Source organism: Schistocerca americana, chromosome 6 (genome assembly GCF_021461395.2).
Source record: "Schistocerca americana isolate TAMUIC-IGC-003095 chromosome 6, iqSchAmer2.1, whole genome shotgun sequence".
Taxonomy (NCBI): domain Eukaryota; kingdom Metazoa; phylum Arthropoda; class Insecta; order Orthoptera; family Acrididae; genus Schistocerca; species Schistocerca americana.
The window spans coordinates 290,732,405-290,746,388 of NC_060124.1; the positions used below are offsets into that span (position 1 = coordinate 290,732,405).

A 13,984-nucleotide genomic window follows, 5' to 3' on the forward strand; every position below is an offset into this window, starting at 1 on the left:
GAACACCACATTAACGACTCTGCTGACATTGTACATCACATCAGTCAATTGCGGCCCGAGGTTACGGATATTGTAGTCAGTTTCAAGGCAGTCTCCCTCTTTTCATGAGTTCCGTTTTCTGATTATGTGGAATTATTTGTGAAAAACTTCCAGTGATTGTTTCACAGAACTTTTAAGGCACATACTCACATCTACTTATTTCCCTTCCAGTGATTGTTTCACAGAACTTTAAGGCACATACTCACATCTACTTATTTCCTATCTGACAGAAATTATTATGAACAAATCAGTGGTGTGGTGATTAGTAGTCCCGTATTGCCTGTCATGACAAACCTAAACAGGTGACATTTAGCAAAGACACTGGAATTCACCAAGTTGAAATTCAAGTGTTACTATTGGTATATGGGTGACACATCTGTAGTGTAGCAACATGGAGTGGAAAAGCTTCAAAACTTCCTGGAATATTTAAACTCTGTCCATCATAATATAAAATAACTTGAAAAAGAGGGCCAACCCTTTCATTGATGTATCAGTTAAGAGGAGGATGGAAGAATACGTGGGTTACAGTGTTTATACGAGGGGGTGATTCAAATGAAAACCTTGAAAGTTCAACAACATTTTGTAAAGTTGTGTGATAAATTGGTAGGTGGCAGTAGTGTTCCTTGAGGTTCAGAAAGTGACCAACAGGTAGCAGAGCAATACTACAACACTGGAGAAGGGAGCAGCATCCACAACAAGATAAACTAACCTTCCTGCTGTCAGCATGCCCTGCTCTTGAGCAGCGGTCTGTGATGCATTTTTTGTATAGCGGGGGTGTCAGACCAATTAAAATTCATCACAGAATGACAGCAGATGGTGATTTGTGTTTGCCATTGCAGAAAGTGTACAGCGGGTGTAGGAAGTTCAAAAGCAGTGTAACTTCTGTGGAGGATGCCCCAAGAACAGGGCAGGCTCACTGGGTAGTGATGGACGAGAACATTGCATAAGCGGAGGAGCGTGTGAAGGAGAACAGTTGCAGAACTCTGAATGAAAAAGCTATAAGTTTGAAGATTAGTATTGGTTCAGCACAGAATATTGTTCACAATACACTGCACTTTAGTAAAGTGTCTACAGGATAGGTGCCAAGTCAGTTGACTGCTGAATTGAAAGACCATCATGCTGATGCCTGTGAAGAACTTTTGCATCATTTCCACGTCAAATGTGATGCTTTTCTGGGAAACCCTATTACAGGCAATGAGACTTGGGTCCACTATCACCAACCAGAAAAAAGGTCAGGCACTGAATGGTGCCACAGCTCATTGCCAAAACCAAAAAAATTCCATGCTCAACTGTCTTCAGGAAAAGTTGTACTCATTCTCTTCTGGGGTGCAAATGGTAAATTTTAGATCATTACATGGGTAGGAAAGTGACAGGAGCTAGTACTTCTTATTCAGACATGCTGAAAAATCAACTTTGGTGTGCAATCAGGAGTAAACAATGAGGACTTCATACTTTAGGAGTATTTCTACAGCGTGCCAACATTCAACTGCATACAACCCGTAAGACGGTTTTGACTGTTGGGAATGCAGGAGAATGGCATAGGTTATCTTCGGTCAGAAAGGTTTCTGGCAGTTAGTAATAAAATGATATTTATTAAATACGAAGAAATACTCAACTTAAATGATGCTGCTTCTTGTGAAATGTCCAGCTCAATTTGAAATGACTACAAGCCCTCTAAAATATTAAAGTCGTGTGAGTGTGCCTCTGAATGATGCTTCTGTAGAGTCCAGAGCTGGCCTATGATGCCTGTGGAGCCTACCGTATTTACTCGAATCTAAGCCGCACTTTTTTTCCGGTTTTTGTAATCCAAAAAACCATCTGTGGCTTAGAATCGAGTGCAAAGTAAGCGGAATTTCTGAAAAATGTTGGTAGGTATCGCCACAACTAACTTCTGCCGTCAAATATATGTAGCGCTACACAGGCATGCTTTGCAGGCACAAAGATAAATACTGGCGTCAAAACCTCTGAGTCAGTAAATAAATTTAAAAAAAAGGTGGAAGACCAGCTTTTTTCTCTGCCCCGAGTTTCGACCACTGCATTTTCATACATTATCCAACGAAGCAAATACAAATTCCATATTGTTCGTCTTCGAATGTAGTAGCATTTCAATGTACTACAAAAATCCGACTGGTGAGACTGTTTGGGATGTTTGTCAATATGGCCAACTCTACGTTGTGAATTTTTTCGTTCCTGTGAGAAGAGATGGTTGCTAATAGGAACTTTTATGAATTGTGAATCACATGCAGTATTCTCTTCACCATAGGAATAAGACGAATATAAACATTTTGCAGTGTATTCTTTCGTGTTTGCTGCTATCTCATTTAAATCCTGTCTGCCTAATAAGCTACAAAACTAGTGTGAGACAACAGCAAACGCGGAAGAATATACATATCATGTCATGTTTGTATTTGTATTTTCTTATGCCTAATAGTGATACAGTCAGAAATAAAGCACGGCAATTGACTAGATTTTTAAATCTAAGATGACTCTAATTTCTGTGCAGAGTGTAATGTACTAAAGAGGCGTCTGCAAAGTTTTTCAAACAGCGAAAAATTTTAGCTAAACTCTTGTTCAGAACATCTTCTATCAAACGCAGTCTATTATTTGATTCTTGTTGATCATTATCAAAGAAAGCAGCAGTGTAAGTAACAACAAATAGCAGTCTCTTGCCATTGTTTCGCTAATGAGACAATTCCTCTCTCTCTCTCTCTCTCTCTCTCTCTCTCTCTCTCTTTTTGGACACAGTGCAGTAATGCGTTTTCAGCTTAAGAGTGACGCAAACACCTATAACAAAGAAAACGGCATTTATCAGATCAAAGCAAAATAAGCAATCGATTCAAACCAGACGAAGCACGTGAAAAAGGAAGGGTATCCGTATAAATACGGACAGAGCGCCTGACGCATAGCAATGGCTACGTGGTAAAGCTTAACTGCTAAGCTTACGACTCGAACCAAACTACTGTAGCTGTATCGTCATTCATTCGACCTAAATTGTGTCTCATATTACAATGGACCAACTTTGTTTCGATTTGGAGGTGCGGCCTAAAACTTTTCTCTCCCCTTGAATTTCGAGTCTCAAATTTCAGGTGCGGCTTAGATTCGGGAAATTTTTTTTTCCTTTATTTCGAGTCTCATTTTTCAGGTGCGGCTTAGATTCGAGTGCGGCTTAGATTTGAGTAAATACAGTACACACACTATCACACAATAATAGATCAGTGGAATAAATTGAGAAAGGTAAGATGTGCCCTTAGAACTTGAATGAATTGACACTTTTTCTGTCAGTCACGTAATAAGTTTCAGTCTTCGAAATGCTGTGCCTGATTTTTGTGGGGTGAAATACTAAGGTTGCACTTCGTAGCTGGCAGTTGGAATTCATGGATGGTTATTTGTAATGATTTCTCATTGCTGCATTGTCGCAGTTAGTATCTACTTACCAACATTACTAATATGAGAGCTGTCATATAGTTAGTATTAATATGTTATATAATTCTTGTTCTTCTGCATCCAGTACCACTGCACATCCACTTTATAAAGTTGGAGTTTGGCTACAGTTCTATTGTACACCACATACAGCACCAGTAATACAGTCACTGAAAATCTTCTACACCTTTTGCAACAAAGTAATTTATATTTTTGTGTTTTTATTTGTATTATGGTTCGGCCATTGCCTTTTTGTCTTTTACTGTAACTAAATAAAGCTATCCTCAACCAAGATTGGTTAAACGCTGCGGTGGTTTACTAGACATGATCATATGAGGTGGGGCATCAACTTGCCTTTTTTGAATCTCTGAACTGATTTATCCCACCAGTTGTAGGGAGATCTACAGCTTAATGTAGACCCCAATTCCAGTGCACCTTGGCATTTTTAACATTAACATGTCATTGTCAGAGGTGAAAGAGGCAGTAAATGAAAGAAAAAATCCTAGAACTGAAGACTGAACCCCAGACTTTGGGATTTGTAGTCAGACCCGTACCTATTAGTGATCAAGCCACAATGTCTATGTAGTGGATTTTTATTGTAGTTAAAGAAATAAACTTGTTTCTAAATCATTCATTGAGATGCAGGTCAACACACTAAAAGTGTGGACCTGTGTCACCTTTCGTGTTCTTTTATAGTGTATACTTGAGATAGATATCTGAACTACGTGTGCTTGCTTTGCAGGGTATTGTCTCCATTCTTCAGGCTGATAATGTTAGACGTGAAATTCCTCTAGTGTATAGAGCCACTTTAGAACTTGACATTCAAGGTGCACTTTCAAGTGGGAAATTCACAGTAGCACGTGACTTACTTCTGCAAGTTCAAACACTTAATGTTGTGAGGAAAGTGATTGGAGGAGAACCACAGTGCACGGAGTATATTCAGGTCCTCAAAAATCCTGCGACTGCAGACAAAGCAGCTGATATGCTGATTTCTGTAAGTATCTGCATTCACTTTCTGCATTTTAATATTTAATGTCATTCAGACTTACAAGAAGATTCTTCTGAATATATCTGAATCATTGGCAAGGAATGGAATTTGTGTAAAAATGTTCCATATTTTATATGTAGTCCCAAAGATCAAGCTGTGTTAATGGAAAAGTATGTATGACTGTAGCTTGACTGTGGTGAAGATTACTGCAGAAAAACTGTACATGTTGAGGTGCAGGATTAGGTTATATTGTGAGGTTTTAGATAAGAGGTGATTTGTAATCATACAGAAGAACTGGAAACCAAGAAAGACAAATGGCTTGACTGATTAAAGAGAATGATATATCAAACAAGAAAGGAGGTCCATACAACCAGATGAAGAATGAGTAATAACTTTGACTATTACGTAAAAAAAAAAAAAAAAATAATAATAATAATAATAATAATAATAATAATAATAATAATAATAATTGAAGATTGATAATCAATAACACCCTTACATATGCTGTTCATGATGACTTCATTTGGGTGTCACAAGTTTTTGTTTTTTCGTGTAATATGTTTGTGGAATCTTGCAGTGGGTAACTGTGCAAGTAATAAGTAATAATGTAACCTGAAGACATTATTTCATGTTGATAATCCCATGGTTTTTTGTTGTTTGCAAGTTGTTTCATTAACCACTACTGATCTGGATGTTTCTGTGCTTCCAGGCCACTTACAGGTAATTTAGATTATTTGTACTATATGCCAAAATTTTAGACACGAGCACAAAATAACTCATTTGGAATGCAGTCCCCTCCGTTTAGTGATAGCAGCTATGATTGAAACATATATTCTTTATTCTTCTGTGGATCATTAAATATTCTGCAGTATGCTAATAAAGCAGGTAACTAAAACCAAGAACATTACTGTCAAAAATATGTTAATCTCTCTCATTTCCTCCTTCTCTCTCCCTCTCTCTCTCTCTCTCTCTCTCTCTCTCTCTCTCTCTCTCTGTGTGTGTGTGTGTGTGTGTGTGTGTGTGTGTGTGTGTGTGTGAGTGAGTGTGAGAGCACACACATGTGCGCGTGCATGCGTGCATCTATGCTAAAGTGATAGAAATATGTTTACTGTGAGTGAGTAGGGATTTAATTTCAAAATTATGTATATGATACTTCTGAATGTTACATAACTACTTTTTTTTTTCTCCAGGCTTTAAAGGCAGTAATGGGAAGTTTGGGACCAGATGAATGTCATCGTGTAAAACTATTTATCTTGCACCTGATCACCCAGAGTGACAGAGGGCCTCTGCTGAAGGAACTTGTACTGAATTCTCCAGATCTCTCCATTTTGTTTGCGAAATCAGAATTAAAGAAAGATGATTCTGAGGGAGTCACTATCCCAGAATTACTTCTTAACACCAACTGGAATGTTCCTGTTGCATCACAGAGTAAGTTTACCATAGGTCCATGTCTTCACAGGGATAATTAAAAATTAATGTAATTGGCTAGAATAGAATTCATATTAGCACTTGAATATTGTAATAAGTCTGTTTATTTATTTACATAAAATGCCTATATTAGAGTTGTCCACGCATCTCAGACAATCTTTTTTGTGAGATTTATGTAATACAATTCAGCTGTAAAACTGTAAAAACTCCGTATGAAGTTAATTTTTTCCACTTAGTAAGTTTACCACATATCATTGTACTTTGGATACTTAAAAACTGATTTTTTTAATGTAATTGTTCTCTGCTATATTTTACTTTGCAGACTGTTGCGCGGTTTCTCACTAGTATGTCATTTGTTTTTATGTTGTGGTGTCTCCTTCTAATCCCATCCATTACGTATCCCCTGACATGGGTTCGTGGGTGACTTTTCCAAACTCTCCCCATTTCCTAACCGTTGCCAGTCCTTTTCCTTTATCTCTCTTCCTTTCCCTTCAACCCTTCTGCCAGAAGAAGAAGCCACTGGCATCGTAAGCTTGCACATTTCTTTAACCTTTATATGTGTGTTCTCCGGCCACCTCTTGATGAGTAAATTTTCTTATCTACACAGCTATAATATCACAATTAGTAATGTTTCTGTCTTCATGCTTCTCTTGTGACAACATAATAACTTAAATTGGAACCATTACATAAAGAATTTTGTGGAGTAGTCAAACTGAAGATAGTGATTTTTTTGGCAAAACACGTAGAAGGTACAAGACATCTGCTAATGAGATTGCCTGCATTGTGGCTTGTGCCTGTGTGCTCTCTTCTGGAGTATTGCTGATGGTAGGGAATCCTCACCAGATAGGATTGATGAGGACATCAATAAAGTTCAGAGTAGGGAAGCTTGTTATGTATTATCATGCAATAGGAGTGAGAGTGTTGTAAATCTGATAAACAAGTTGTCTGTGGCAGTCATTAAAACAAAACCATTTTTCGTTGTGGCGAGATATTTTCACAAGATTTCAACCACCAACTTCCTCCTCCAAATGCCAAAATATGCTTTTGACTCCTACCCACTAGGGAGAAGTGACCATAGTGATGAAATAGTAGAAATCAGACTCTAAAGAAAATATTTGTTTGTTCATTTTTCCCACATGCTATTCAAGAGTGGAACAGTAACTAAATAATGTGATGTGGTTGTGTACCACTGCTAGCCAGTATTTGAGTGTGAATTGCAGAGTAATGATGTAGATGTGCAAATGGATATTTAGTGCCTTTCTGGAAATGAAATATTTTCTCGAGTGTTAGAGTCATTTCTGTTCCACTTCTTCATTTTTTTCATTGTTTGGCTTATGTTAAGTCCTATGAAAACATTGGAGTTACATTTTCCCCAAATACCTTCACAAATCAGTTCTGTATCAGGTCTGACTTAGTGAATGTATTAATTGATCAGTATGTTGTGACACAGGTCCTGTGCAGAATTCCTGGATAGGGATAATTATCAACTGTAAGCCAATCATTGTGAAATCTTTGTTGTAAAAATGATGAAAAATGAAACTAAATAACTACATGAAAACAAATCAGTAATACTGGACTAAATATGGCTACTCCTCAGGCACTATGTCCTGCTTAAAATTAAAGTTGTCAAGTGTGAACCATGGACCTTTCCATTGGTGGGGAGGCTTGCCTGCCTCAGCGATACAGATAGCCATACCGTCGGTGCACGTAAACATAATTGGGGGGGGGGGGGGGTGGTATCTGTTGAGAGGCCAGACGAACATGTGGTTCCTGAAGAGAGGGAGCAGCCTTTTCAGTAGTTGCATGGGCAGCAGTCTGGATAATTGACTGATCTGGCCTTGTAACATCAACGGAAATGACCTTGCTGTGCTGATACTGCGAATGGCTAAAGGCAAGGGGAAACTACAGCCATAATTTTTCCCAAGGGCATCCAGCTCTGCTGTATGGTTAAATGATGATGTCGTCCTCAGGGGTAAACCTCTCCCCGATATTATTCAATCTGTATATTGAGCAAACAGTAAAGGAAACAGAAGAAAAATTCGGAGTAGGTATTAAAATCCGCGGAGAAGAAATAAAAACTTTGAGGTTTGCCGATGACATTGTAATTCTGCCAAAGACAGCAAGGACTTTGAAGAGCAGTTGAACGGAATGGACAGTGTCTTGAAAGGGGGATATAAGATGAACATAAACAAAAGCAAAACGAGGATAATGGATTGTAGTTGAATTAAGCCAGGTGATGCTGAGGGAATTAGATTAGGATATGAGACACTTAAAGTAGTAAAGGAGTTTTGCTATTTGAGGAGCAAAATAACTGATGATGGTCGAAGTAGAGAGGATATAAAATGTAGACTGGCAATGGCAAGGAAATTGTTTCTGAAGAAGAGAAATTTGTTAACATCTAGTATAGATTTAAGTCTCAGGAAGTCATTTCTGAAAGTATTTGTATGGAGTGTAGCCATGTATGGAACTGAAACATGGACGATAAATAATTTGGACAAGAAGAGAATAGAAGCTTCCGAAATGTGGTGCTGCAGAAGAATACTGAGGATTAGATGGGTAGATCACATAACTAATGAGGAGGTATTGAATAGAATTGGGGAGAAGAGGAGTTTGTGGCACAACTTGACAAGAAGAAGTGACCGGTTGGTAGGACATGTTCTGAGGCATCAAGGGATCACAAATTTAGCATTGGAGGGCAGCGTGGAGGGTAAAAATTGTAGAAGGAGACCAAGAGATGAATACACTAAGCATATTCAGAAGGACGTAGGTTGCAGTAAGTACTGGGAGATGAAGAAGCTTGCACATGATAGAGTAGCATGGAGAGCAGCATCAAACCAGTCTCAGGACTGAAGACAACAACAACAACAACAACAACCACAAAATTAAATGGAAGTAATGCAGGAGTAGGTTTAATAATGAGTAAACAAAAAATAGGAATGCATATTAGCTACTATGAACAGCATGATGAGATAAAAGAAATTATTCAGATAATTATGGGAGACCAAAATTTAATAGTCATGGAGGACAGGAATTCAATAGTAGGTAAAGGAAGAGAAGGGAAAGTAGTAGGTGAATATGGACTGGGGGGGGGGGGGGGGGGACGTGTGAAAGAGTAAGCTGCCTGTAGAATTTTGCACAGAGCATAATTTGATCATAACTAAAACTAGGTTTAAGAATCATGAAAGGAGGTAGTGTACGTGGAGGAGACCTGGAGACAGACACTGGAAGGTTTCAGATTGATTGTATAATGGTAAGACAGAGATTTCAGAACCGGTTTGAAAGTTGTAAGACATTGCCAGGGGCAGATGTGAACTCAGACCACAATTTATTGGTTTTGAACTGCCGATTAAAATTGGAGAAACTGCAAAAAGGCGGGAATTTAAGGAGATGGGATTTGGATAATCTGAAAGAACCAGAGGTTGTCGAGAGTTTCAAATGAAGCATTCAGGAACAATTGACAAGAATATGGGAAATGAATACAGTAGAAGAAGAATGGGCAGCTTTCAAAGATGAAATAGTGAAGGAAGCAAAGGATCAAGTGGGTAAGAAGATGAGGGCTAGTAGAAATTGTGGGGTAACAGAAGTGATATTGAATTTGATTGATTAAAGGAGACAATATAAAAATGCAGTAATTGAAACAGGTGAAAGGGAATACAAATGTCAAAAAAATGAGATTGACAGGAAGAGCAAAATGGCTAAGCAGGAATGGTTAGATAACAAACGTAAGGATGTAGAAGTATATCTCACTAGGGGTAAGATAGATGCTGCCTGCAGGAAAATTAGAGAGACCTTTGGAGGAAAGAGAACCACTTGTATGAATATCAAGAGCTCAGATGGAAAACAAGTCTTAAGCAAACAAGAGAAAGCAGAAAGGTGAAAGGAATGGGTAGAGGGTAGACATACTTGAGGGCAGTATTATGGAATGGAAAAGGTCATACATGAAGATGAGAAGGGAGATAAGATACTGCGTGAAGAATTTGATAAAGCACTGGAAGACTTAAGTTGAAACAAGGAACTGGGAATAGATAACATTCTATTAGAGCTACTTGTAGCCTTTAGAGATCCAGCCATGACAAAACTCTTCCATCTGGTGACCAAGATGTATGAGACAGGTGAAATACCCTTGGACTTCAAGAAGAATATAATGATTTCTATTCCAAAGAAAGCATGTGGTGATAGGTGTGAAAATTACTAAACTCTCAATTTAATAAGTCACGGTTGCAAAATACTAACACAAATCCTTTACAGAAGAATGGAGAAAACGGTAGAAATCGACCACAGGGAAGATCAGTTGGCATTCCAGAGAAATGTAGGAACATGTGAGGCAATACTAACCCTATAACTTCCCACAGGTTAAGGAAAGACAAACCTACATTTATAGCATTTGTAGACTTCGAGAAAGCTGTTGACAATGTTGACTGGAATACTCTCTTTCAAATTCTGAAGGTGGCAGGGGTAAAATACAGGAAGAGAGAGGTTATTTACAATTTGTTCAGAAACCAGACGGCAGTTATAAGATTCAGGGGGCACGAAAGGGTTGAATTGTTGGAGAAGGGAGGGAGACAGGGGTGTAGCCACCACCAGTGTTATTCAATCTTTATGTTGAGCAAGCAGTAAAGGAAACAAAAGAAAAATTTAGGGTATGAATTGAAGTCCAGGGAGAAGTAGAAACTTTGAGGTTTTGTGATGACATTGTAATTCTGTCAGAGACAGCAAAGGACTTGGAAGAGCAGTTGAGCAGAATGGATAGTGTCTTGAAAGGAGGATACAGGATGAACATCAACAAAAGCAAAATGAAGGTAATGGAATGTAGTCGAATTAAATTCGGTGATGGTGAGGGCAGTAGATAAGGAAGTGAGACACTTAAAATAGTAGATGAGTTTTGCTATTTGGGAAGCGAAATAACTGATGATGGTCGAAGTAGAGAGAATATAAAATGTAGACTGGCAATGACAAGAAATGTGTTTCTAAAGAAGAGAAATTTGTTAATATCAAGTATGGATTTAAGTGTCAGGATGTCCTTTTTGAAAGTATTTGTATGGAGTGAAGCCATGTATGGAAGTGAAACATGTACGATAACTAGTTTCGACAAAAAGAGAATATAAGCATTTGAAATGTGGTGCTACAGAAGAATGCTGAAGATTAGATGGGTCAATCACATAGGTAATGAGGTGGTACTGAACAGAATTTGGGAGAAGAGAAATTTGTGGTATAACCTGACTAGAAGAAGGGATCGGCTGGTAGGACAAATTCTGAGGCATCAAGGGATCACCAATTTAGTACTGGAGGGAAGCGTGGAGGGTAAAAATTGTAGAGGGAAACCAACAGACGAATACAGTAAGCAGATTCAGAAGTATTTAGGTTGCAGTAAATACTTGGAGATGAAGATGCTTGCAAACTATAGAGTAGCATAGAGGCTGCATCAAACCAGTCTTAGGACTGAAGACCACAACAACGACAACAACAACAAGTGTGCTTCACAACTTCAAAAGCAAATATTGGAGTTTATTTAGTATAAAACTAGCAATAAATGAGGTGATAATCATAAAATTCATACGTTGAAACTGAAGAATATGGAACAAGAAAACACATCTTGGTTTGTTTCAGAAGAAATTGCTCTTCTAACCCAAAACATAGACTGTGTTAAACAAGAGGTTGAAATATATAGACAAAAAACTGTGTTTTTGTGCTTAAGAACTACAATATTTCATTGTGAATACACTGTCAAGACAATTAAATTGAAGAGTATCGGTTTGTAAGACGCAATTAGATAATGTGGTTACCAGTTGCTAAAGCCAGGCCACTTGGAGGAGATGATTCAGACTTTTGAAGATAATGCTTTGGAGCTATAATTTCAGGATTAGGTGGCTGTTCAGACAAGTTTAAAAACAATTATAGAACTAGAGAAAGGAAGAAAAAATTTGCTGAGCAGGAAAACCAACTGGATACACACAATTTCAGTGATCAAGAGGTGTTTCTCCTTTCTTATGTGTCATATTGTAGCGACTGGAGTTTTGATCACTTGATCGTAATGGAGTGTTTCAGTGATGATGGCTATTGTCACGATTGCTAAAGGATTATAACCTCTGCAGGAAGAACAGTCTCAGTGGGGAGAAAGTTAAAAGAGAAGAAGTCATCTTCATAAACAACTCATACCACTCCTTCTGTCTCTCTGGCATGACCATTTTACAAGATGTTGCTCTGTGTGCAGCATAGGGCTACTATATTGTCGTTGATGAAACAATACACCGTACCTGACTTCTTCGATGTTCTGAGTTTCTGTCAGTTGCCATACCTTCAATTATTGTGGGAATGGCAACTTTTCCATTCTTTTCAGTGAAATGAACAGGAGAGAACACACTGTAATTCAAACAAGGTGAAAATGGGTGTAAACTAATTGTTACTGCAAAAGAATCTAATACCATGTAACTGGAATGATGGAAGCTGCAAGAAACTGTTTAAGGACAATGCTGTTTGCAGTAGGATGATTGCAAGGCCAGAAGACTGAAGTAAAAAGCAGGAAGACCTGCAAGGAATTGAAGATTGGTGTAGCGGCTGGCAGCTGTCAATCAATGTCAGAAACAAATCTCCACTTTCATACACAACTTTAAAGTGTGCAGCAGTTTTTTCTCAGCAAAAAGAATGTCTTGTGAATCACTGTCCATTTTTATCAACTGAAACCTTGATTCAAGGACTGCATACCAATGTGGAGAGATATGTAACAAGCAATAACAGTGTGGTTTCCCTGCACGTGTTTTTGTGCGTATGCTGCAGATTGACCCAGGTCAGTTGCGTGGTATTGCTTGTTCGACGATGATATATTCCTTTTATCTGCACCCCCTCCCCCTCCCCACCCTCACTGAATCAGCCAACCGAGAGGATCTCACTAACCTAATTGTGCAACTCCCCCACCCTTTCCATTTTAATGCTCCTCGAGCGTACACTTTAACACAGCCACAGGGTTGGTCTGTGCCATCAGTATTTCGTTATGCTCTCCATCATCCTGTGCACACACTGCTTAGTGGGAAGTGCTCCATGCGATTCACTGAAGTACCCACACAAAGCCGTGGCGCAGTGGCTCAAAGAAAGTTCCCGAGACTGGCACAGCAAGCCAAACTGGGCACTGCACAACCTCAGGGTCATGTTTGAATCTAGGAATGGGTGGATCACATCACTGGTGTGATTCATTTTGCTGCTGATTCATCCCTGCCAAAGACTTCAGGAAAACTTAGAAGGCAGCTTGCCCTCTGTTGGAGCAAAGAGTATGGCTCTGCAATCAGAGAAGAGTGTGAGGCACTATGTAGGTTCAAGTGGAGATCATCAAATGAATGCAGCAGTTTCCCACTTAGGTTGTATTTATTTATATTTATTCTGCATTCCTCAACTAGTCCACTTAGGTTGTATTTATTTATATTTATTCTGCATTCCTCAACTAGTTTCAGCTTTTAGAGCCATTATCAAATGTTTAGCTGAATAAAGAAAACACACTGCATAACTGTCAAAAAGTGGGAACACAGTTAAAAACCCAAAACTAGTTTTGGAATAAAGAAATAGTCAAAATAATTACATCCTCAGTGGAAAAATGCTGCATTCATTTAATACATTTTTAAAAATTGAGAAGCCTTCAGTTTTTTGGGTGCTGAGAGCAAAATACCATCATATTACAAAAGATAACAAGAAGAAATCATGGTAGGAAATGCAGAACTCATTAGCCATTACATCACCCCTTTGATTGTAAGATAGACTTTAAGAGGATCATAGGAAAGATGCCCACTTCCTGGTCTACTCTACAATGGCATTCTGCAGACCGACTAAGGAGACAGCAAAGAGATTGTGGCAGATCATTCGGTTCACATACCGTATTTACTTGAATCTAAGCCGCACTTTTTTTCCGGTTTTTGTAATCCAAAAAACTGCCTGTGGCTTAGAATCGAGTACAAAGTAAGTGGAAGTTCTGAAAAATGTTGGTAGGTGCCGCCACAACTAACTTCTGCCGTCGAATATATGTAGCGCTACACAGGCTTCCTTTGCAGGCACAAAGATAAATACTGGTGCCAAAACCTCTGCGTCAGTAAATAAATTATATTAAAAAAAAGAAGAAGACAAGCT

At 38.5% G+C, this 13,984-nt stretch overlaps 1 protein-coding gene across 2 annotated transcripts in view; it reads left to right on the forward strand.

The window, feature by feature from the left end:
- LOC124619438 (integrator complex subunit 8) overlaps positions 1–13,984 on the forward strand; it is a 153,194-nt gene that overhangs the window by 61,091 nt on the left and 78,119 nt on the right. For both annotated transcript variants that reach the window (XM_047145823.1, XM_047145824.1), the window contains exons 7-8: positions 4,202–4,453; positions 5,638–5,875. In XM_047145823.1, coding sequence (XP_047001779.1) covers positions 4,202–4,453; positions 5,638–5,875 — 490 coding nt within the window. The remainder of the gene's footprint in view (positions 1–4,201; positions 4,454–5,637; positions 5,876–13,984) is intronic.